The sequence below is a fragment of the Oncorhynchus masou genome, chromosome 24, assembly GCF_036934945.1.
Source record: "Oncorhynchus masou masou isolate Uvic2021 chromosome 24, UVic_Omas_1.1, whole genome shotgun sequence".
Classification (NCBI taxonomy): domain Eukaryota; kingdom Metazoa; phylum Chordata; class Actinopteri; order Salmoniformes; family Salmonidae; genus Oncorhynchus; species Oncorhynchus masou.
In genome coordinates this window covers 95,078,484-95,105,683 of record NC_088235.1, presented here as the reverse complement: position 1 = coordinate 95,105,683, position 27,200 = coordinate 95,078,484, and the positions used below count along the sequence as shown (strand labels likewise).

Genomic DNA, 27,200 nt, shown 5'->3' with positions numbered 1-27,200 from the left:
CTTAATTAAAAACATTTGTAAGTGAAACTATTTCACTCATATTTTTATTAATTATAAGTAATATTTAATAGAAATCTGGAAACACTAGACAGTTACTTTAAAACCGTGTTAATCTCAATATCAAATGATTTCTGGGTAACAATTAACTACCTTACTGTGATTAGTTTTTAGCATTTTCATTAAAAACAAAACAGAAATTGCTTATTAGCAAGGAGCAATTTCTCAAGCAAGAATTTTTATATGACTGTCTGGGAGTGGTCTGAGAGGGGAGGGGAAAACTGAACCCTAGCTGTTAACAGAAAGGTTTAGAACTCTTTCTTATTGGTCTATTAACTCAGGGTTTCCACATTTTGTTATGTTACAGCCTTATTCTAACATTTATTAAATTGTTTTCCCCCCTCATCAATCTACTCACCATACCGCATAATGACAAAGCAAAAACAAATTAGTAGAAATGTTTGCAAATTTATTATAAAAAAAAACTGAAATACCACATTTACATAAGTATTCAGACCCTTTACTCAGAGCTTTGTTGAAGCACCTTTGTAAGCGATTACAGCCTCAAGTCTTCTTGGGTATGACGCTAAAAGCTTGGCACACCAGTACTTGGAGAGTCTTCAATTCTTCTCTGCAGATCCTCTCAAGATTTGTCAGGTTGGATGGGTGTCGCTGCACAGCTATTTTCAGGTCTCTATAGAGATGTTAGATAGGGTTCAAGTCCGGGCTCTGGCTGGGCCACTCAAGGCCATTCAGAGGCTTGTTACTCCTGCGCTGTCTTGGCTGTGTGCATAGGGTCATTGTCCTATTGGAAGGTGAACTTTCTCCCCCAGACTGAGGTCCTGAGCGCTCTGGAGCAGGTTTTTATTAAGAATCTCTTTGTACTTTGCTCCGCTAAACTTTGCCTCGATCCTGACTAGTCTCCCAGTCCCTGCCACTGAAAAACATCCCCACAGCAGGATGCTGCCACCACCGTGCTTCACTGTCGAGATGGTGCCAGGTTTCCTCCAACGTGACGCTTGGTATTCAGGCAAAGGTGTTCAATCTTTGTCTGAGAGTCTTTAGGTGCCTTTTGGAAAACTTCAAGTGGGCTGTCATGTGCCTTTTACTGAGGAGTGGCTTCTGTCTGGCCAGTCTACCATAAAAGCCTGACTGCTGGAGTGCTGAGGAGATGGTTGTCCTTCTGGAAGGTTCTCCCATCTCCACAGAGGAACTCTAGAGCTCTGTCAGAGTGACCATCGGGTTCTTGTTCTCTCACTGACCTTGGCCCTTCTCCCCCGATTGCTCAGTTTGGCCAGGCGGACAGCTCTAGGAAGAGTCTTGGTGGTTACAAACTTCTTCCATTTTAGAATGATGGAGGTCACAGTGTTCTTGGGGACCTTCAACGCTGCAGAAATGTTTTGGTACCCTTCCCCCGATCTGTGCCACGACACAATCCTGTCTCAGAGCTCTACGCACAATTCCTTTGACCTCATGGGTTGGTTTTTGTTATGACATGGACAGTCCACTGTGGGATCTTATATAGACAGGTGTGTGCCTTTTCAAATCATGTCCAATCAATTGACTTTACCACAGGTGGACTCCAATCATGTCGAGAAACATCTCAAGGATGATCAATGGAAACAGGATGCACCTGAGCTCAATTTAGAGTCTCATAGCAAAGGGTCTGAGTACCTATGTAAATAAGGTATTTCTGTTTTTTATATTTAATACATTTGCAAAAAAAAAAAAAAAAAATGTTGCTTCGTCATTATGTGTATTGTGAGTAGATTACTGAGCTTTTACTTTTTATTTAATCAATTTTAGAATAACACTGTAATGTAACAAAATGTGGAAAACGTCAAGGGGTCTGAATACTTTCCGAAGGCAGTGTATAAAACACAGAAAAATCTAATTTTTGGCTGTGCTGGGCCTTTACGTAGGACTAAGTGGTTTTCATACCAGTCATGCTACGATAGCAGCATTATGTTGTGGCATTAGTTCCCGCAATCAATAGCTATTACTTTCATGCCTATAGGGGCATCCCCCTCACATCGATACCTCCATTGTGTGTACCACTAAAAATTGGGTGCATGACGTCCCTATTCTGCTTTTCCAAAATCACTAGCTCGTTTCCTTTCAGCATGGCAAGACTGTCACTTGTACTCCCTCTCCGGTCTCTAGGTCACCAAGCTGCTTGTTATGGCGAAAATCTACCACCATCGTTATGCGCACCTGCGCGTCATCAGACTAACCTGGACTCCATCACTTCCCTGATTACTTTCACTATATACAGTGCCTTGCGAAAGTATTCGGCCCCCTTGAACTTTGCGACCTTTTGCCACATTTCAGGCTTCAAACATAAAGATATAAAACTGTATTTTTTTGTGAAGAATCAACAACAAGTGGGACACAATCATGAAGTGGAACGACATTTATTGGATATTTCAAACTTTTTTAACAAATCAAAAACTGAAAAATTGGGCGTGCAAAATTATTCAGCCCCCTTAAATTAATACTTTGTAGCGCCACCTTTTGCTGCGATTACAGCTGTAAGTCGCTTGGGGTATGTCTCTATCAGTTTTGCACATCGAGAGACTGAAATATTTTCCCATTCCTCCTTGCAAAACAGCTCGAGCTCAGTGAGGTTGGATGGAGAGCATTTGTGAACAGCAGTTTTCAGTTCTTTCCACAGATTCTCGATTGGATTCAGGTCTGGACTTTGACTTCATGATTGTGTCCCACTTGTTGTTGATTCTTCACAAAAAATACAGTTTTATATCTTTATGTTTGAAGCCTGAAATGTGGCAAAAGGTCGCAAAGTTCAAGGGGGCCGAATACTTTCGCAAGGCACTGTATATGTCACTCCCTTTGCTTATTCCCCAGGCGGTATTGTTTCTGTTTCAGTTTACTGTCTGTGAGTTGTTCGTGTTTTGTTCATTTGTTTATTCAATTATGCACTCCCTGAACTTGCTTCCCGACTCCCAGTGTACTCTTTACAGAATAACGCCTCACCAAAGGGAAGCATCAAGGGGTGTTTTTAATTTGTATTGTTTTGTGTTGGAGGTGATGTCAGGTCTGGGTGTCCGAACTGGAGCTACCTGGGAGGCCTCAGCCAGTTTGTTGGGTCCCCCTGCCTTAGCTGGCTCAACGGGTTTCCATACCTCAGCGGGCTCAATAGGCTCCAGTGCCTCGACTGAGGCAACCGGAGAGGTCTCAGCCAGCTCATCAGGCTTTCAAGCCTCAACCAGTTCGTCAGGTTTCTGCGCCTCAGCGGAGGCGACCGGTCCACTCTGGATCCCCGGGATTGTCCCTTTTGTTGGGGTCCTGCGTCTGGAGCCGAATGTACCAGGGAGGGGGTATATGTCAAAGGGGGGTATATGTCACTCCCTTTGGTTCCTTCCCCAGGCGTTATTGTTTCAGTTTCCTGTCTGTGCATTGTTCGTGTTTCGTTCATCTGTTTATTAAATGATGCACTCCCTGACTCCCAGTGCACTCGTTACAAATGCATTGCTGTGCTGTTCTACTGTGAGTCCTAGAGGACACCTTGTTAAGAAAACATTACAGGGATCACCCAAAAACTGATACCCCTCTTCTTCCAACACCAGGAGCTCCTTTCTATTCATGGCGTGAGATTGGTTGTGTCTCAAATGACCGTTGCTGTGCTGTTCAACAGTGAGTCCAAGAGGACATTCCCACTCGTTAGGAAGACATAAGAGTGAAAGAGGGGATCACCACCCAGAAAGATGACAAGTGAAAGGAGTGTTAATACAATCTGGGTCATATTACAGCTGAGCTCACCTGTTGCAGTTGCCCAGAAGCACCAGTCTTTCGGTCTTGGCTGTGTAGACGCCAAAAGGAGCGTAAGCTGTCAGATAGCAGATATGAGCAGCATGTAACAGCCCTCTGGAGGCTGGGGAGAGACAACACTAAGGTTATGTACCAAATGGCACCATATTTCCTATATAGTGCACTATCATGGGAATTCAATGTATCACAATTCCAGTGGGTCAGAAGTTTACATACACTAAATTGACTGTGCCTTTAAACAGTTTGGAAAATTCCAGAAAATGATGCAGAAAATGATGCAGATCAGATTTTCTGAAATTATCCATTTTCTGGAATTGTCCAAGCTGTTTAAAGGCACAGTCAACTTAGTGTATGTAAACTTCTGACCAACTAGAATTGTGATACATTGAATTATTTGTGAAATAATCTGTAATCTGTAGTCTGTAAACAATTGTTGGAAAAATGACTTGTGTCATGCACAAAGTAGATGTCCTAACCAACTTGCCAAAACTATAGTTTGTTAACAAGAAATTTGTGGAGTGGTTGAAAACAAGTTTTAATGACTCCAACCTAAGTGTATGTAAACTTCGGACTTCAACTGTAGGTATGTATGTATGTATGTATGTATGTATGTATGTATGTATGTATGTATGTATGTATGTATGTAGGTATGTATGTATGTATGTATGTATGTATGTATGTATGTATGTATGTATGTATATGCGTGCGTGTATACCTAGCGTGTCTCCCATGGTAATGATGCTCTTCTGGTGCCCGATTGGATCTCCCGTCTCATTGGACAGCATGACGGCCAGGTGAGGCTCCCAGTCTCTCCATTTGTCACTTCCACAACACTGAGGACACACACACACACACACACACACACACACACACACACACACACACACACACACACACACACACACACACACACACACACACACGCACACACACACACACTGTCAGTCTAATACCAGATTGTTATATGACAATTTGGTGCAAAATACTGTAAATATACTGTACATTATTAGCATAATTACCAACTACAGTACAATAAACACAACAGCCACTGAAAACATGAACTGGTCAACTACAGTAAATGTGCCAAGACCAGCCCCAATTACACAAGGAAGGAAGGGCACAATAGAATAGACAACTATTGTACTGTGGTATGTTTATGAATTTATTTAGCATTGTTTTACCGTGGAAACAGCAGGGATCCTTCCAGAGAGTATTTGAAACAGGGTCTGTAGGGGGTCGTTGGGAGCTAGCTGGCCTGTAAACCTGCCATAGAGATGACCACGCCATGGAAATATTAAATATGTCATATTCAATATTTATATGTAATAGATATGAATATGTAAGGTCATTGTACATGGAAAGAATCCCGCCCCTGCATAGTTCCAGTCACTGAGTGCTGCAAATACAACCGCCCACGAAATGGAGATTCAGAATACTGAATATGTAATGTGATATTAATATGTAATTGATATGAACATGTAAGGCTACACTGTACATGGAAAAATCCACCCCTTTTCAGGGTAATAGAAAAGCTCATGTTTTTTGTTTATTGTAAAAAAAAAAAAGTCAAGTAAAATATTTAAAAAAATAAACGCCTACCGAAATACTGAATATGTAATGGTATATGAATATGTAACATTGCGCTGTGTGCTGAGTATGTTGTCAACCCCGTCACTGACCATCAGATCATGTAAGTGAGGATGTGGATTATGCCCACAGAACTGCAAACAAACTGCGTGAGGTCCAGACCAATGATCTGCCCAGAGACGAGGCATTCCTCCGTCATCCCCGTCCCTATCCCTCACTCCAAGCTTCACTCCTCATCCCGCAGTCTTCCCCTATTCCTTACCCCCCACGTACACCCAACCCACTAACCATGGATCAATAGTGAATTATCTCTAAAAGCACTGTATTGTCTCAAAGACAATGTTGCACAATGCGCTTACCTGTTCAACACAGTGGTATAGGACCTGTTGTCCATCTTGCTGGCCAGGAACAGGGCGTGGCCCCACAGTCCACTCTTCATGGCCGACTCGAGGGCCTCCTGTGAAAGAACCATAAAGGAGGTGTGGAGGAGACGTGAGTGAGGGGCTGAGGAACCGTGGGGGGAGGCATAGGGGAGGTTTGGGGAGGCTTAGGGAGGGGTGAAGGAACAGTTGGGGGAGGCACGGGGAGGTGAAAATGTGAAACTCAAGCCTGAGCCTTTTTATTTTATTTTTATTTCACCTTATTTAACCAAGTAGGCCAGTTGAGAACAAGTTCTCATTTACAACTGCGACCTGGCCAAGATAAAGCAAAAGAGTGTGACACAAACAACAACACAGAGTTACACATAAACAAACGTACAGTCAGTAACACAATAGAAAAAAATGTATATACAGTGTGTGCAAATGAGGTAAGATTAGGGAGGTAAGGCAATAAATAGGCCGTAGTGGTGAAATAATTACAATTTAGCAATTAACACTGGAGTGATAGATGTGCAGAAGATGAGTGTGCAACTAGAGATACTGGGGTGCAAAGGAGCAAAAAATATATATAACAATATGGGGATGAGGTAGTTGGATGGGCTATTTACAGATGAGCTATGTACTATGTGCAGTGATCTGTGAGCTTCTCTGGCAGCTGATGCTTAAAGTTGCAATTCGTTCCAGTCATTGGCAGCAGAGAACTGGAAGAAAAGGCAGCCAAAACAGGAATTGGCATTGGGGGTGACCAGTGAAATATACCTGCTGGAGCGCGTGCTATGGGTGGGTGCTGCTATGGTGACCAGTGAGCTGCGATAAGGCAGGGCTTTATGTAGCAGAGACTTATAGATGACCTGGAGCCAGTGGGTTTGTGACGAATATGAAGCGAGGGCAGCCAACGAGAGCATACAGGTCACAGTGGTGGGTAGTATATGGGGCTTTGGTGACAAAACGGATGGCACTGTGATAGACTGCAGCCAATTTCCTGAGTAGAGTGTTGGAGGCTATTTTGTAAAAGATATCGCCGAAGTCAAGGATCGGTGGGATAGTCAGTTTTACGAGGGTATGTTTGGCAGCCTGAATGAAAGATGCTTTGTTGTGAAATAGGAAGCCGATTCTAGATTACATTTTGGATTGGAGATGCTTAATGTGAGTCTGGAAGGAGAGTTTACAGTCGAACAAGACACCTAGGTATTTGTAGTCGTCCACATATTCTAAGTCAGAACCGTCCAGAGTAGTAATGCTGGACAGGCGGGTAGGTGCGGGCAGGGATCGGTTTGAAGAGGGGGATGACCGTGGCAGCTTTCCAATCTTTGGGAATCTCAGACGATACAAAAGAGAGGTTGAACAGGCTAGTAATAGGGGTTGCAACAATTGCAGCGGGTAATTTTAGAAAGAGAGGATCCAGATTGTCTAGCCCAGCTGATTTGTAGGGGTCCAGATTTTGCAACTCTTTTAGAACATCAGCTAACTGAATTTGGGAGAAGGAGAAATGGGGAGGCTTGGGCAAGTTGCTGTGGGTGGTGCAGGGCTGTTGACCGGGGTAGGGGTAGTCAGGCGGAAAGCATGGCCAGCTATAGAAATTCTCAATTATTGTGGATTTATCGGTGGTGACAGTGTTTCCTAGCCTCAGTGCAGTGGGCAGCTGGGAGGAGGTGCTCTTATTCTCCATGGACTAAACATTGTCCCAGAACTGAAGTATCTGGAGGAGACATGAGGTGTGGGGGAGGAGTGTGAGAGTTATGGGCGAGACATAGGCGAGAAGTTGTACAAGAACACAGGGTCAGGGGTCAGTGTTGGAGGAGTAAGAGGATAGCCCTGGTATAACATTAGTCAGACAGCTATCACTATGCTGTCTCCATGGTGCTAATCATAGACACTATCTATTAATTGCAGAATAAACAGGATATTACTTTACCATTTTAAAATATATTATTATATGTTGTTCAAGAGATCACCCTGACCTTCTTCCGTCCAGCCAGGAGAAGCTTGGTGTATCCCTGCATGTCCTTCTCTGTGGACTCAGCCGTACCAACACTAGTGGCTGTCCCTGTCAACAGATCTGCTCCATCCAAGGGGTCTGTCTCAGGACTGGGGCCCTCACTCAGGTCTATGAGGGTGATATAGAAAGTGGGGAAAAAAGGCCAGGACTCACTTGGATATAATTTGCAATTATTTACAAGCTTTGTTTGATTTATTTTTTAACCCATAGCAACATGTCCAACAGACAAAAAACAACATGTCTTCCTCAGTACGTGTGGTGTAAAGTCCTTTACCTATATACAGTGGGGTAAAAAAGTATTTAGTCAGCCACCAATTGTGCAAGTTTTTGGTAAAAACTCAACTCGTCGTGTTTGGAGGACAAAGAATGCCGAGTTGCATCCAAAGAACATCATACCTACTGTGAATCATGGGGGTGGAAACATCATGCTTTGGGGCTGTTTTTCTGCAAAGGGACCAGGACGACTGATCCGTGTAAAGGAAAGAATGAATGGGGCCATGTATCGTGAAATTTTGAGTGAAAACCTCCTTCCATCAGCAAGGGCATTGAAGATGAAACGTGGCTGGGTCTTTCAGCATGACAATGATCCCAAACACACCGCCCGGGCAACGAAGGAGTGGCTTCGTAAGAAGCATTTCAAGGTCCTGGAGTGGCCTAACCAGTCTCCAGATCTCATCCCCATAGAAAATCTTTGGAGGGAGCTGAAAGTACGTGTTGCCCAGCAACAGCCCCAAAACATCACTGCTCGAGAGGAGATCTGCATGGAGGAATGGGCCAAAATACCAGCAACAGTGTGTGAAAACCTTGTGAAGATTTACAGAAAACGTTTGACCCCTGTCAGTGCCAACAAAGGGTATATAACAAAGTATTGAGATAAACTTTTGTTATTGACCAAATACTTATTTTCCACCATAATTTGCAAATAAATTCATTAAAAATCCTACAATGTGATTCTGTTTTTTTTCTTTCTCATTTTGTCTGTCATAGTTGATGTGTACCTATGATGAAAATTACAGGCCTCTCATCTTTTTAAGTGGGAGAACTTGCACAATTGGTGGCTGACTAAATACTTTTTTGCCCCACTGTATGCCATTTAGCAGACGATTTAAAAAAATGTTTTACCTATGAGTGTAGGGGCCTCTGATTCACTTCCCCCTGAACCACCATGGCCCTGAGAGTTCCTCATCAGCAGCTCTGCTATGTCTGAACCAACGATACGCTGAATGAATCCAGGGAGATAAAAAAAGTAAGGTAATATTAGAATGAGTATGTGGGCGTATAGTTAGTTTTGTTTTGGACCATCTTGGCCAACTCTTGATATTTCAAAAGTGCTAAGACAAAAGGGGTTCCACCTACTATAAGAGTGTGAGAAGATATATAGTACCTCTACTATAAGAGTGTGAGAAGATATATAGTAGCTCTACTATAAGAGTGTGAGAAGATACATAGCACCCCTACTATAAGAGTGTGAGGAGATATATAGTACACCTACTATAAGAGTTTGAGGAGATATATAGTACACCAACGAGAATAGTGTGAGGAGATATATAGTACACCTACTATAAGAGTGTGAGGAGATATATAGTACACCAACTAGAATAGTGTGAGGAGATATATAGTACACCAACTAGAATAGCGTGAGGAGATATATAGTACACCTACTATAAGAGTGTGAGGAGATATATAGTACCACTACTAGAAGAGTGTGAGGAGATATATAGTACACCAACTATAAGAGTGTGAGGAGATATATAGTACACCTACTATAAGAGTGTAAGGAGATATATATAGTACCCCTACTATAAGAGTGTGAGGAGATATATAGTACACCAACTAGAATAGTGTGAGGAGAAATACAGTACCCCTACTATAAGAGTGTGAGGAGATATATAGTACACCAACGAGAATAGTGTGAGGAGATATATAGTACACCAACGAGAATAGTGTGAGGAGATATATAGTACACCTACTATAAGAGTGTGAGGAGATATATAGTACACCTACTATAAGAGTGTGAGGAGATATATAGTACACCTACTATAAGAGTGTGAGGAGATATATAGTACACCTACTATAAGAGTGTGAGGAGATATATAGTACACCAACTATAAGAGTGTGAGGAGATATATAGTACACCAACTAGAATAGTGTGAGGATATATATAGTACACCTACTACACGAGTGTGAGGAGATATATAGTACACCAACTAGAATAGTGTGAGGAGATATATAGTACACCAACTTGAATAGTGTGAGGAGATATATAGTACACCAACTAGAATAGTGTGAGGAGATATATAGTACACCTACTACAAGAGTGTGAGGAGATATATAGTATACCAACTAGAATAGTGTGAGGAGATATATAGTACACCAACTAGAATAGTGTGAGGAGATATATAGTACCCCTACTATAAGGGTGTGAGGAGATATATAATACACCAACTAGAATAGTATGAGGATATATATAGTACACCTACTATAAGAGTGTGAGGAGACAAATAGTACACCAACTAGAATAGTGTGAGGAGATATATAGTACACCTACTATAAGAGTGTGAGGAGATATATAGTACACCAACTAGAATAGTGTGAGGAGATATATAGTACACCTACTATAAGAGTGTGAGGAGATATATAGTACACCTACTACAAGAGTGTGAGGAGATTATAGTACACCAACTAGAATAGTGTGAGGAGATGTATAGTACACCAACTTGAATAGTTTGAGGAGATATATAGTACCACTACTATAAGAGTTTGAGGAGATATATAGTACACCAACTAGAATAGTGTGAGGAGATATATAGTACACCTACTATAAGAGTGTGAGGAGATATATAGTAGACCTACTAGAAGAGTGTGAGGAGATATATAGTACCACTACTAGAAAAGTGTGAGGAGATATATAGTACACCAACTAGAATAGTGTGAGGAGATATATAGTACACCAACTTGAATAGTGTGAGGAGATATATAGTACCCCTACTATAAGAGTGTGAGGAGATATATAGTACACCTACTATAAGAGTGTGAGGAGATATATAGTACACCAATGAGAATAGTGTGAGGAGATATATAGTAAGAGTGTGAGGAGATATATAGTACACCTACTATAAGAGTGTGAGGAGATATATAGTACAACAACTAGAATAGTGTGAGGAAATATATAGTACACCAACTAGAATAGCGTGAGGAGATATATAGTACACCTACTATAAGAGTGTGAGGAGATATATAGTACCACTACTAGAAGAGTGTGAGGAGTGTACCCCTACTATAAGAGTGTGAGGAGATATATAGTACACCAACTAGAATAGTGTGAGGAGATATATAGTACACCTACTATAAGAGTGTGAGGAGATATAAGAGTGTGAGGAGATATATAGTACACCTACTATAAGAGTGTGAGGAGATATATAGTACCACTACTAGAAGAGTGTGAGGAGATATATAGTACACCAACTATAAGAGTGTGAGGAGATATATAGTACACCAACTAGAATAGTGTGAGGATATATAGTACACCTACTACACGAGTGTGAGGAGATATATAGTACACCAACTAGAATAGTGTGAGGAGATATATAGTACACCAACTTGAACAGTGTGAGGAGATATACAGTACACCAACTATAAGAGTGTGAGGAGATATATAGTACACCAACTAGAATAGTGTGAGGATATATATAGTACACCTACTATAAGAGTGTGAGGAGATATATAGTACACCAACTAGAATAGTGTGAGGAGATATATAGTACACCTACTACAAGAGTGTGAGGAGATATATAGTATACCAACTAGAATAGTGTGAGGAGATATATAGTACACCAACTAGAATAGTGTGAGGAGATATATAGTACCCCTACTATAAGAGTGTGAGGAGATATATAGTACACCAACTAGAATAGTATGAGGATATATATAGTACACCTACTATAAGAGTGTGAGGAGACAAATAGTACACCAACTAGAATAGTGTGAGGAGATATATAGTACACCTACTATAAGAGTGTGAGGAGATATATAGTACACCAACTAGAATAGTGTGAGGAGATATATAGTACACCTACTATAAGAGTGTGAGGAGATATATAGTACACCTACTACAAGAGTGTGAGGAGATTATAGTACACCAACTAGAATAGTGTGAGGAGATGTATAGTACACCAACTTGAATAGTTTGAGGAGATATATAGTACCACTACTATAAGAGTTTGAGGAGATATATAGTACACCAACTAGAATAGTGTGAGGAGATATATAGTACACCTACTATAAGAGTGTGAGGAGATATATAGTACAACAACTAGAATAGTGTGAGGAAATATATAGTACACCAACTAGAATAGCGTGAGGAGATATATAGTACACCTACTATAAGAGTGTGAGGAGATATATAGTACCACTACTAGAAGAGTGTGAGGAGATATATAGTACCCTACTATAAGAGTGTGAGGAGATATATAGTACACCAACTAGAATAGTGTCAGGAGATATATAGTACACCTACTATAAGAGTGTGAGGAGATATATAGTACACCTACTATAAGAGTGTGAGGAGATATATAGTACACCTACTATAAGAGTGTGAGGAGATATATAGTACCACTACTAGAAGAGTGTGAGGAGATATATAGTACACCAACTATAAGAGTGTGAGGAGATATATAGTACACCAACTAGAATAGTGTGAGGATATATATAGTACACCTACTACACGAGTGTGAGGAGATATATAGTACACCAACTAGAATAGTGTGAGGAGATATATAGTACACCAACTTGAACAGTGTGAGGAGATATACAGTACACCAACTATAAGAGTGTGAGGAGATATATAGTACACCAACTAGAATAGTGTGAGGATATATATAGTACACCTACTATAAGAGTGTGAGGAGATATATAGTACACCAACTAGAATAGTGTGAGGAGATATATAGTACACCTACTACAAGAGTGTGAGGAGATATATAGTATACCAACTAGAATAGTGTGAGGAGATATATAGTACACCAACTAGAATAGTGTGAGGAGATATATAGTACCCCTACTATAAGAGTGTGAGGAGATATATAGTACACCAACTAGAATAGTATGAGGATATATATAGTACACCTACTATAAGAGTGTGAGGAGACAAATAGTACACCAACTAGAATAGTGTGAGGAGATATATAGTACACCTACTATAAGAGTGTGAGGAGATATATAGTACACCAACTAGAATAGTGTGAGGAGATATATAGTACACCTACTATAAGAGTGTGAGGAGATATATAGTACACCTACTACAAGAGTGTGAGGAGATTATAGTACACCAACTAGAATAGTGTGAGGAGATGTATAGTACACCAACTTGAATAGTTTGAGGAGATATATAGTACCACTACTATAAGAGTTTGAGGAGATATATAGTACACCAACTAGAATAGTGTGAGGAGATATATAGTACACCTACTATAAGAGTGTGAGGAGATATATAGTACACCAACTAGAATAGTGTGAGGAGATATATAGTACACCTACTATAAGAGTGTGAGGAGATATATAGTACACCAACTAGAATAGTGTGAGGAGATATATAGTAGACCTACTAGAAGAGTGTGAGGAGATATATAGTACACCAACTATAAGAGTGTGAGGAGATATATAGTACACCTACTATAAGAGTGTGAGGAGATATATAGTACACCAACTAGAATAGTGTGAGGAGATATATAGTACATCTACTATAAGAGTGTGAGGAGATATATAGTACACCTACTATAAGAGTGTGAGGAGATATATAGTACACCAACTAGAATAGTGTGAGGAAATATATAGTACACCAACTAGAATAGCGTGAGGAGATATATAGTACACCTACTATAAGAGTGTGAGGAGATATATAGTACCACTACTAGAAGAGTGTGAGGAGATATATAGTACCCCTACTATAAGAGTGTGAGGAGATATATAGTACACCAACTAGAATAGTGTCAGGAGATATATAGTACACCTACTATAAGAGTGTGAGGAGATATATAGTACACCTACTATAAGAGTGTGAGGAGATATATAGTACACCTACTATAAGAGTGTGAGGAGATATATAGTACCACTACTAGAAGAGTGTGAGGAGATATATAGTACACCAACTATAAGAGTGTGAGGAGATATATAGTACACCAACTAGAATAGTGTGAGGAGATATATAGTACACCTACTACAAGAGTGTGAGGAGATATATAGTACACCAACTAGAATAGTGTGAGGAGATATATAGTACACCAACTTGAATAGTGTGAGGAGATATACAGTACACCAACTATAAGAGTGTGAGGAGATATATAGTACACCAACTAGAATAGTGTGAGGAGATATATAGTACACCTACTATAAGAGTGTGAGGAGATATATAGTACACCAACTAGAATAGTGTGAGGAGATATATAGTAGACCTACTACAAGAGTGTGAGGAGATATATAGTACCACTACTAGAAAAGTGTGAGGAGATATATAGTACACCAACTAGAATAGTGTGAGGATATATAGTACACCAACTTGAATAGTGTGAGGAGATATATAGTACCCCTACTATAAGAGTGAGGAGATATATAGTACACCAACTAGAATAGTGTGAGGAGATATATAGTACACCTACTATAAGAGTGTGAGGAGATATATAGTACACCAACTAGAATAGTGTGAGGAGATATATAGTACACCTACTATAAGAGTGTGAGGAGATATATAGTACACCTACTATAAGAGTGTGAGGAGATATATAGTACACCAATGAGAATAGTGTGAGGAGATATATAGTACACCTACTATAAGAGTGTGAGGAGATATATAGTACACCAACTAGAATAGTGTGAGGAGATATATAGTACACCAACTAGAATAGTGTGAGGAGATATATAGTAGACCTACTAGAAGAGTGTGAGGAGATATATAGTACACCAACTATAAGAGTGTGAGGAGATATATAGTACACCTACTATAAGAGTGTGAGGAGATATATAGTACACCAATGAGAATAGTGTGAGGAGATATATAGTACACCTACTATAAGAGTGTGAGGAGATATATAGTACACCTACTATAAGAGTGTGAGGAGATATATAGTACAACAACTAGAATAGTGTGAGGAAATATATAGTACCCCTACTATAAGAGTGTGAGGAGATATATAGTACACCAACTATAAGAGTGTGAGGAGATATATAGTACACCAACTAGAATAGTGTGAGGAGATATATAGTACACCTACTAGACGAGTGTGAGGAGATATATAGTACACCAACTAGAATAGTGTGAGGAGATATATAGTACACCAACTAGAATAGTGTGAGGAGATATATAGTACACCAACTATAAGAGTGTGAGGAGATATATAGTACACCAACTAGAATAGTGTGAGGATATATATAGTACACCTACTATAAGAGTGTGAGGAGATATATAGTACACCAACTAGAATAGTGTGAGGAGATATATAGTACACCTACTACAAGAGTGTGAGGAGATATATAGTATACCAACTAGAATAGTGTGAGGAGATATATAGTACACCAACTAGAATAGTGTGAGGAGATATATAGTACACCTACTATAAGAGTGTGAGGAGATATATAGTACACCAACTAGAATAGTATGAGGATATATATAGTACACCTACTATAAGAGTGTGAGGAGACAAATAGTACACCAACTAGAATAGTGTGAGGAGATATATAGTACACCTACTATAAGAGTGTGAGGAGATATATAGTACACCAACTAGAATAGTGTGAGGAGATATATAGTACACCTACTATAAGAGTGTGAGGAGATATATAGTACACCTACTACAAGAGTGTGAGGAGATTATAGTACACCAACTAGAATAGTGTGAGGAGATGTATAGTACACCAACTTGAATAGTTTGAGGAGATATATAGTACCACTACTATAAGAGTTTGAGGAGATATATAGTACACCAACTAGAATAGTGTGAGGAGATATATAGTACACCTACTATAAGAGTGTGAGGAGATATATAGTACAACAACTAGAATAGTGTGAGGAAATATATAGTACACCAACTAGAATAGCGTGAGGAGATATATAGTACACCTACTATAAGAGTGTGAGGAGATATATAGTACCACTACTAGAAGAGTGTGAGGAGATATATAGTACACCTACTATAAGAGTGTGAGGAGATATATAGTACACCAACTAGAATAGTGTGAGGAGATATATAGTACACCTACTATAAGAGTGTGAGGAGATATATAGTACACCTACTATAAGAGTGTGAGGAGATATATAGTACACCTACTATAAGAGTGTGAGGAGATATATAGTACCACTACTAGAAGAGTGTGAGGAGATATATAGTACACCAACTATAAGAGTGTGAGGAGATATATAGTACACCAACTAGAATAGTGTGAGGATATATATAGTACACCTACTACACGAGTGTGAGGAGATATATAGTACACCAACTAGAATAGTGTGAGGAGATATATAGTACACCAACTTGAACAGTGTGAGGAGATATACAGTACACCAACTATAAGAGTGTGAGGAGATATATAGTACACCAACTAGAATAGTGTGAGGATATATATAGTACACCTACTATAAGAGTGTGAGGAGATATATAGTACACCAACTAGAATAGTGTGAGGAGATATATAGTAGACCTACTACAAGAGTGTGAGGAGATATATAGTACCACTACTAGAAAAGTGTGAGGAGATATATAGTACACCAACTAGAATAGTGTGAGGAGATATATAGTACACCAACTTGAATAGTGTGAGGAGATATATAGTACCCCTACTATAAGAGCGTGAGGAGATATATAGTACACCAACTAGAATAGTGTGAGGAGATATATAGTACACCTACTATAAGAGTGTGAGGAGATATATAGTACACCAACTAGAATAGTGTGAGGAGATATATAGTACACCTACTATAAGAGTGTGAGGAGATATATAGTACACCTACTATAAGAGTGTGAGGAGATATATAGTACACCAATGAGAATAGTGTGAGGAGATATATAGTACACCTACTATAAGAGTGTGAGGAGATATATAGTACACCAACTAGAATAGTGTGAGGAGATATATAGTACACCAACTAGAATAGTGTGAGGAGATATATAGTAGACCTACTAGAAGAGTGTGAGGAGATATATAGTACACCAACTATAAGAGTGTGAGGAGATATATAGTACACCAACTATAATAGTGTGAGGAGATATATAGTACACCAATGAGAATAGTGTGAGGAGATATATAGTACACCTACTATAAGAGTGTGAGGAGATATATAGTACACCTACTATAAGAGTGTGAGGAGATATATAGTACAACAACTAGAATAGTGTGAGGAGATATATAGTACACCTACTATAAGAGTGTGAGGAGATATATAGTACACCAACTATAAGAGTGTGAGGAGATATATAGTACACCAACTAGAATAGTGTGAGGATATATATAGTACACCTACTACAAGAGTGTGAGGAGATATATAGTACACCAACTAGAATAGTGTGAGGAGATATATAGTACACCAACTTGAATAGTGTGAGGAGATATATAGTACACCAACTATAAGAGTGTGAGGAGATATATAGTACACCAACTAGAATAGTGTGAGGAGATATATAGTACACCTACTATAAGAGTGTGAGGAGATAATAGTACACCAACTAGAATAGTGTGAGAGATATATAGTACACCTACTACAAGAGTGTGAGGAGATATATAGTATACCAACTAGAATAGTGTGAGGAGATATATAGTACACCAACTAGAATAGTGTGAGGAGATATATAGTACCCCTACTATAAGAGTGTGAGGAGATATATAGTACACCAACTAGAATAGTGTGAGGATATATATAGTACACCTACTATAAGAGTGTGAGGAGATATATAGTACACCAACTAGAATAGTGTGAGGAGATATATAGTACACCTACTACAAGAGTGTGAGGAGATATATAGTACACCAACTAGAATAGTGTGAGGAGATATATAGTACACCTACTATAAGAGTGTGAGGAGATATATAGTACACCTACTACAAGAGTGTGAGGAGATTATAGTACACCAACTAGAATAGTGTGAGGAGATGTATAGTACACCAACTTGAATAGTTTGAGGAGATATATAGTACCACTACTATAAGAGTTTGAGGAGATATATAGTACACCAACTAGAATAGTGTGAGGAGATATATAGTACACCTACTATAAGAGTGTGAGGAGATATATAGTACAACAACTAGAATAGTGTGAGGAAATATATAGTACACCAACTAGAATAGCGTGAGGAGATATATAGTACACCTACTAGAAGAGTGTGAGGAGATATATAGTACACCAACTAGAATAGTGTGAGGAGATATATAGTACCCCTACTATAAGAGTGTGAGGAGATATATAGTACACCAACTAGAATAGTGTGAGGAGATATATAGTACACCTACTATAAGAGTGTGAGGAGATATATAGTACACCTACTATAAGAGTGTGAGGAGATATATAGTACACCTACTATAAGAGTGTGAGGAGATATATAGTACCACTACTAGAAGAGTGTGAGGAGATATATAGTACACCAACTATAAGAGTGTGAGGAGATATATAGTACACCAACTAGAATAGTGTGAGGATATATATAGTACACCTACTACACGAGTGTGAGGAGATATATAGTACACCAACTAGAATAGTGTGAGGAGATATATAGTACACCAACTTGAACAGTGTGAGGAGATATACAGTACACCAACTATAAGAGTGTGAGGAGATATATAGTACACCAACTAGAATAGTGTGAGGATATATATAGTACACCTACTATAAGAGTGTGAGGAGATATATAGTACACCAACTAGAATAGTGTGAGGAGATATATAGTACACCTACTACAAGAGTGTGAGGAGATATATAGTATACCAACTAGAATAGTGTGAGGAGATATATAGTACACCAACTAGAATAGTGTGAGGAGATATATAGTACCCCTACTATAAGAGTGTGAGGAGATATATAGTACACCAACTAGAATAGTATGAGGATATATATAGTACACCTACTATAAGAGTGTGAGGAGACAAATAGTACACCAACTAGAATAGTGTGAGGAGATATATAGTACACCTACTATAAGAGTGTGAGGAGATATATAGTACACCAACTAGAATAGTGTGAGGAGATATATAGTACACCTACTATAAGAGTGTGAGGAGATATATAGTACACCTACTACAAGAGTGTGAGGAGATTATAGTACACCAACTAGAATAGTGTGAGGAGATGTATAGTACACCAACTTGAATAGTTTGAGGAGATATATAGTACCACTACTATAAGAGTTTGAGGAGATATATAGTACACCAACTAGAATAGTGTGAGGAGATATATAGTACACCTACTATAAGAGTGTGAGGAGATATATAGTACACCAACTAGAATAGTGTGAGGAGATATATAGTACACCTACTATAAGAGTGTGAGGAGATATATAGTACACCAACTAGAATAGTGTGAGGAGATATATAGTAGACCTACTAGAAGAGTGTGAGGAGATATATAGTACACCAACTATAAGAGTGTGAGGAGATATATAGTACACCTACTATAAGAGTGTGAGGAGATATATAGTACACCAATGAGAATAGTGTGAGGAGATATATAGTACATCTACTATAAGAGTGTGAGGAGATATATAGTACACCTACTATAAGAGTGTGAGGAGATATATAGTACAACAACTAGAATAGTGTGAGGAAATATATAGTACACCAACTAGAATAGCGTGAGGAGATATATAGTACACCTACTATAAGAGTGTGAGGAGATATATAGTACCACTACTAGAAGAGTGTGAGGAGATATATAGTACCCCTACTATAAGAGTGTGAGGAGATATATAGTACACCAACTAGAATAGTGTCAGGAGATATATAGTACACCTACTATAAGAGTGTGAGGAGATATATAGTACACCTACTATAAGAGTGTGAGGAGATATATAGTACACCTACTATAAGAGTGTGAGGAGATATATAGTACCACTACTAGAAGAGTGTGAGGAGATATATAGTACACCAACTATAAGAGTGTGAGGAGATATATAGTACACCAACTAGAATAGTGTGAGGATATATATAGTACACCTACTACACGAGTGTGAGGAGATATATAGTACACCAACTAGAATAGTGTGAGGAGATATATAGTACACCAACTTGAACAGTGTGAGGAGATATACAGTACACCAACTATAAGAGTGTGAGGAGATATATAGTACACCAACTAGAATAGTGTGAGGATATATATAGTACACCTACTATAAGAGTGTGAGGAGATATATAGTACACCTACTATAAGAGTGTGAGGAGATATATAGTAGACCTACTAGAAGAGTGTGAGGAGATATATAGTACCACTACTAGAAAAGTGTGAGGAGATATATAGTACACCAACTAGAATAGTGTGAGGAGATATATAGTACACCAACTTGAATAGTGTGAGGAGATATATAGTACCCCTACTATAAGAGCGTGAGGAGATATATAGTACACCAACTAGAATAGTGTGAGGAGATATATAGTACACCTACTATAAGAGTGTGAGGAGATATATAGTACACCAACTAGAATAGTGTGAGGAGATATATAGTACACCTACTATAAGAGTGTGAGGAGATATATAGTACACCTACTATAAGAGTGTGAGGAGATATATAGTACACCAATGAGAATAGTGTGAGGAGATATATAGTACACCTACTATAAGAGTGTGAGGAGATATATAGTACACCAACTAGAATAGTGTGAGGAGATATATAGTACACCTACTAGAATAGTGTGAGGAGATATATAGTAGACCTACTAGAAGAGTGTGAGGAGATATATAGTACACCAACTATAAGAGTGTGAGGAGATATATAGTACACCTACTATAAGAGTGTGAGGAGATATATAGTACACCAATGAGAATAGTGTGAGGAGATATATAGTACACCTACTATAAGAGTGTGAGGAGATATATAGTACACCTACTATAAGAGTGTGAGGAGATATATAGTACCACTACTAGAAGAGTGTGAGGAGATATATAGTACACCAACTATAAGAGTGTGAGGAGATATATAGTACACCAACTAGAATAGTGTGAGGATATATATAGTACACCTACTACACGAGTGTGAGGAGATATATAGTACACCAACTAGAATAGTGTGAGGAGATATATAGTACACCAACTTGAACAGTGTGAGGAGATATACAGTACACCAACTATAAGAGTGTGAGGAGATATATAGTACACCAACTAGAATAGTGTGAGGATATATATAGTACACCTACTATAAGAGTGTGAGGAGATATATAGTACACCAACTAGAATAGTGTGAGGAGATATATAGTACACCTACTACAAGAGTGTGAGGAGATATATAGTATACCAACTAGAATAGTGTGAGGAGATATATAGTACACCAACTAGAATAGTGTGAGGAGATATATAGTACCCCTACTATAAGAGTGTGAGGAGATATATAGTACACCAACTAGAATAGTATGAGGATATATATAGTACACCTACTATAAGAGTGTGAGGAGACAAATAGTACACCAACTAGAATAGTGTGAGGAGATATATAGTACACCTACTATAAGAGTGTGAGGAGATATATAGTACACCAACTAGAATAGTGTGAGGAGATATATAGTACACCTACTATAAGAGTGTGAGGAGATATATAGTACACCTACTACAAGAGTGTGAGGAGATTATAGTACACCAACTAGAATAGTGTGAGGAGATGTATAGTACACCAACTTGAATAGTTTGAGGAGATATATAGTACCACTACTATAAGAGTTTGAGGAGATATATAGTACACCAACTAGAATAGTGTGAGGAGATATATAGTACACCTACTATAAGAGTGTGAGGAGATATATAGTACACCAACTAGAATAGTGTGAGGAGATATATAGTACACCTACTATAAGAGTGTGAGGAGATATATAGTACACCAACTAGAATAGTGTGAGGAGATATATAGTAGACCTACTAGAAGAGTGTGAGGAGATATATAGTACACCAACTATAAGAGTGTGAGGAGATATATAGTACACCAACTATAAGAGTGTGAGGAGATATATAGTACACCAACTAGAATAGTGTGAGGAGATATATAGTACATCTACTATAAGAGTGTGAGGAGATATATAGTACACCTACTATAAGAGTGTGAGGAGATATATAGTACAACAACTAGAATAGTGTGAGGAAATATATAGTACACCAACTAGAATAGCGTGAGGAGATATATAGTACACCTACTATAAGAGTGTGAGGAGATATATAGTACCACTACTAGAAGAGTGTGAGGAGATATATAGTACCCCTACTATAAGAGTGTGAGGAGATATATAGTACACCAACTAGAATAGTGTCAGGAGATATATAGTACACCTACTATAAGAGTGTGAGGAGATATATAGTACACCTACTATAAGAGTGTGAGGAGATATATAGTACACCTACTATAAGAGTGTGAGGAGATATATAGTACCACTACTAGAAGAGTGTGAGGAGATATATAGTACACCAACTATAAGAGTGTGAGGAGATATATAGTACACCAACTAGAATAGTGTGAGGATATATATAGTACACCTACTACACGAGTGTGAGGAGATATATAGTACACCAACTAGAATAGTGTGAGGAGATATATAGTACACCAACTTGAACAGTGTGAGGAGATATACAGTACACCAACTATAAGAGTGTGAGGAGATATATAGTACACCAACTAGAATAGTGTGAGGATATATATAGTACACCTACTATAAGAGTGTGAGGAGATATATAGTACACCAACTAGAATAGTGTGAGGAGATATATAGTAGACCTACTAGAAGAGTGTGAGGAGATATATAGTACCACTACTAGAAAAGTGTGAGGAGATATATAGTACACCAACTAGAATAGTGTGAGGAGATATATAGTACACCAACTTGAATAGTGTGAGGAGATATATAGTACCCCTACTATAAGAGCGTGAGGAGATATATAGTACACCAACTAGAATAGTGTGAGGAGATATATAGTACACCTACTATAAGAGTGTGAGGAGATATATAGTACACCAACTAGAATAGTGTGAGGAGATATATAGTACACCTACTATAAGAGTGTGAGGAGATATATAGTACACCTACTATAAGAGTGTGAGGAGATATATAGTACACCAATGAGAATAGTGTGAGGATATATATAGTACACCTACTATAAGAGTGTGAGGAGATATATAGTACACCAACTAGAATAGTGTGAGGAGATATATAGTACACCAACTAGAATAGTGTGAGGAGATATATAGTAGACCTACTAGAAGAGTGTGAGGAGATATATAGTACACCAACTATAAGAGTGTGAGGAGATATATAGTACACCTACTATAAGAGTGTGAGGAGATATATAGTACACCAATGAGAATAGTGTGAGGAGATATATAGTACACCTACTATAAGAGTGTGAGGAGATATATAGTACACCTACTATAAGAGTGTGAGGAGATATATAGTACACCAACTAGAATAGTGTGAGGAAATATATAGTACACCTACTATAAGAGTGTGAGGAGATATATAGTACACCAACTAGAATAGTGTGAGGAGATATATAGTACACCTACTACAAGAGTGTGAGGAGATATATAGTACACCAACTAGAATAGTGTGAGGAGATATATAGTACACCAACTAGAATAGTGTGAGGAGATATATAGTACCCCTACTACAAGAGTGTGAGGAGATATATATTACACCAACTAGAATAGTGTGAGGAGATGTATAGTACACCAACTTGAATAGTGTGAGGAGATATATAGTACCACTACTATAAGAGTTTGAGGAGATATATAGTACACCAACTAGAATAGTGTGAGGAGATATATAGTACACCTACTATGAGAGTGTGAGGAGATATATAGTAGACCTACTAGAAGAGTGTGAGGAGATATATAGTACACCTACTATAAGAGTGTAAGGAGATATATAGTACACCTACTATAAGAGTGTAAGGAGATATATAGTTCACCTACTATAAGAGTGTGAGGAGATATATAGTACACCAACTAGAATAGTGTGAGGAGATATATAGTAGACCTGCTAGAAGAGTGTGAGGAGATATATAGTACACCAACTAGAATAGTGTGAGGAGATATACAGTACCCCTACTATAAGAGTGTGAGGATATATATAGTACACCAACAAGAATAGTGTGAGGAGATATATAGTACACCTACTATAAGAGTGTGAGGAGATATATAGTACACCAATAGAATAGTGTGAGGAGATATATAGTACACCTACTATAAGAGTGTGAGGAGATATATAGTACACCTACTATAAGAGTGTGAGGAGATATATAGTACACCAACTAGAATAGTGTGAGGAAATATATAGTACACCTACTATAAGAGTGTGAGGAGATATATAGTACACCAACTAGAATAGTGTGAGGAGATATATAGTACACCTACTACAAGAGTGTGAGGAGATATATAGTACACCAACTAGAATAGTGTGAGGAGATATATAGTACACCAACTAGAATAGTGTGAGGAGATATATAGTACACCTACTACAAGAGTGTGAGGAGATATATATTACACCAACTAGAATAGTGTGAGGAGATGTATAGTACACCAACTTGAATAGTGTGAGGAGATATATAGTACCACTACTATAAGAGTTTGAGGAGATATATAGTACACCAACTAGAATAGTGTGAGGAGATATATAGTACACCTACTATAAGAGTGTGAGGAGATATATAGTACACCTACTAGAAGAGTGTGAGGAGATATATAGTACACCTACTATAAGAGTGTAAGGAGATATATAGTACACCTACTATAAGAGTGTAAGGAGATATATAGTTCACCTACTATAAGAGTGTGAGGAGATATATAGTACACCAACTAGAATAGTGTGAGGAGATATATAGTAGACCTGCTAGAAGAGTGTGAGGAGATATATAGTACACCAACTAGAATAGTGTGAGGAGATATACAGTACCCCTACTATAAGAGTGTGAGGATATATATAGTACACCAACAAGAATAGTGTGAGGAGATATATAGTACACCAACTAAAATAGTGTGAGGAGATATATAGTACACCTACTATAAGAGTGTGAGGAGATATATAGTACACCTACTATAAGAGTGTGAGGAGATATATAGTACACCAACTAGAATAGTGTGAGGAGATATATAGTACACCAACTAGAATAGCGTGAGGAGATATATAGTACACCTACTAGAAGAGTGTGAGGAGATATATAGTACCACTACTAGAAGAGTGTGAGGAGATATATAGTACACCAACTATAAGAGTGTGAGGAGATATATAGTACACCAACTAGAATAGTGTGAGGATATATATAGTACACCTACTACAAGAGTGTGAGGAGATATATAGTACACCAACTAGAATAGTGTGAGGAGATATATAGTACACCAACTTGAATAGTGTGAGGAGATATATAGTACCCCTACTATAAGAGTGTGAGGAGATATATAGTACACCAACTAGAAGAGTGTGAGGAGATATATAGTACACCTACTATAAGAGTGTGAGGAGATATATAGTACACCAACTAGAATAGTGTGAGGAGATATATAGTACACCTACTATAAGAGTGTGAGGAGATATATAGTACACCAACTAGAATAGTGTGAGGAGATATATAGTAGACCTACTAGAAGAGTGTGAGGAGATATATAGTACACCAACTATAAGAGTGTGAGGAGATATATAGTACACCTACTATAAGAGTGTAAGGAGATATATATAGTACCCCTACTATAAGAGTGTGAGGAGATATATAGTACACCTACTATAAGAGTGTGAGGAGATATATAGTACACCAATGAGAATAGTGTGAGGATATATATAGTACACCTACTATAAGAGTGTGAGGAGATATATAGTACACCTACTATAAGAGTGTGAGGAGATATATAGTACACCTACTAGAAGAGTGTGAGGAGATATATAGTACACCTACTATAAGAGTGTAAGGAGATATATAGTACACCTACTATAAGAGTGTAAGGAGATATATAGTACACCTACTATAAGAGTGTGAGGAGATATATAGTACACCAACTAGAATAGTGTGAGGAGATATATAGTAGACCTACTAGAAGAGTGTGAGGAGATATATAGTACACCAACTAGAATAGTGTGAGGAGATATATAGTACCCCTACTATAAGAGTGTGAGGGATATATAGTACACCAACAAGAATAGTGTGAGGAGATATATAGTACACCAACTAAAATAGTGTGAGGAGATATATAGTACACCTACTATAAGAGTGTGAGGAGATATATAGTACACCTACTATAAGAGTGTGAGGAGATATATAGTACACCAACTAGAATAGTGTGAGGAGATATATAGTACACCAACTAGAATAGTGTGAGGAGATATATAGTACACCTACTATAAGAGTGTGAGGAGATATATAGTACCACTACTAGAAGAGTGTGAGGAGATATATAGTACACCAACTATAAGAGTGTGAGGAGATATATAGTACACCAACTAGAATAGTGTGAGGATATATATAGTACACCTACTACAAGAGTGTGAGGAGATATATAGTACACCAACTAGAATAGTGTGAGGAGATATATAGTACACCAACTTGAATAGTGTGAGGAGATATATAGTACCCCTACTATAAGAGTGTGAGGAGATATATAGTACACCAACTAGAAGAGTGTGAGGAGATATATAGTACACCTACTATAAGAGTGTGAGGAGATATATAGTACACCAACTAGAATAGTGTGAGGAGATATATAGTACACCTACTATAAGAGTGTGAGGAGATATATAGTACACCAACTAGAATAGTGTGAGGAGATATATAGTACACCTACTAGAAGAGTGTGAGGAGATATATAGTACACCAACTATAAGAGTGTGAGGAGATATATAGTACACCTACTATAAGAGTGTGAGATATATATATACCCCTACTATAAGAGTGTGAGGAGTATATAGTACACCTACTATAAGAGTTTGAGGAGATATATAGTACACCAACGAGAATAGTGTGAGGAGATATATAGTACACCTACTATAAGAGTGTGAGGAGATATATAGTACACCTACTATAAGAGTGTGAGGAGATATATAGTACACCAACTAGAATAGTGTGAGGAGATATATAGTACACCAACTAGAATAGCGTGAGGAGATATATAGTACACCTACTATAAGAGTGTGAGGAGATATATAGTACCACTACTAGAAGAGTGTGAGGAGATATATAGTACACCAACTATAAGAGTGTGAGGAGATATATAGTACACATACTAGAATAGTGTGAGGATATA

The 27,200-nt window shown here is 38.2% G+C and overlaps 1 protein-coding gene across 2 annotated transcripts in view; it reads right to left on the bottom strand.

Moving 5' to 3' along the window:
• sec16b (SEC16 homolog B, endoplasmic reticulum export factor) overlaps positions 1–27,200 on the bottom strand; it is a 55,888-nt gene that overhangs the window by 7,111 nt on the left and 21,577 nt on the right. For both annotated transcript variants that reach the window (XR_010451487.1, XM_064935724.1), the window contains exons 11-16: positions 8,875–8,971; positions 7,715–7,860; positions 5,733–5,830; positions 4,968–5,049; positions 4,502–4,619; positions 3,778–3,889 (exon numbers count right to left, since the gene is read on the bottom strand). Coding sequence is in view for 1 of the 2 variants with exons in the window: in XM_064935724.1 (XP_064791796.1) it covers positions 3,778–3,889; positions 4,502–4,619; positions 4,968–5,049; positions 5,733–5,830; positions 7,715–7,860; positions 8,875–8,971 (653 nt within the window). In the remaining variant the exon portion in view is untranslated. The remainder of the gene's footprint in view (positions 1–3,777; positions 3,890–4,501; positions 4,620–4,967; positions 5,050–5,732; positions 5,831–7,714; positions 7,861–8,874; positions 8,972–27,200) is intronic.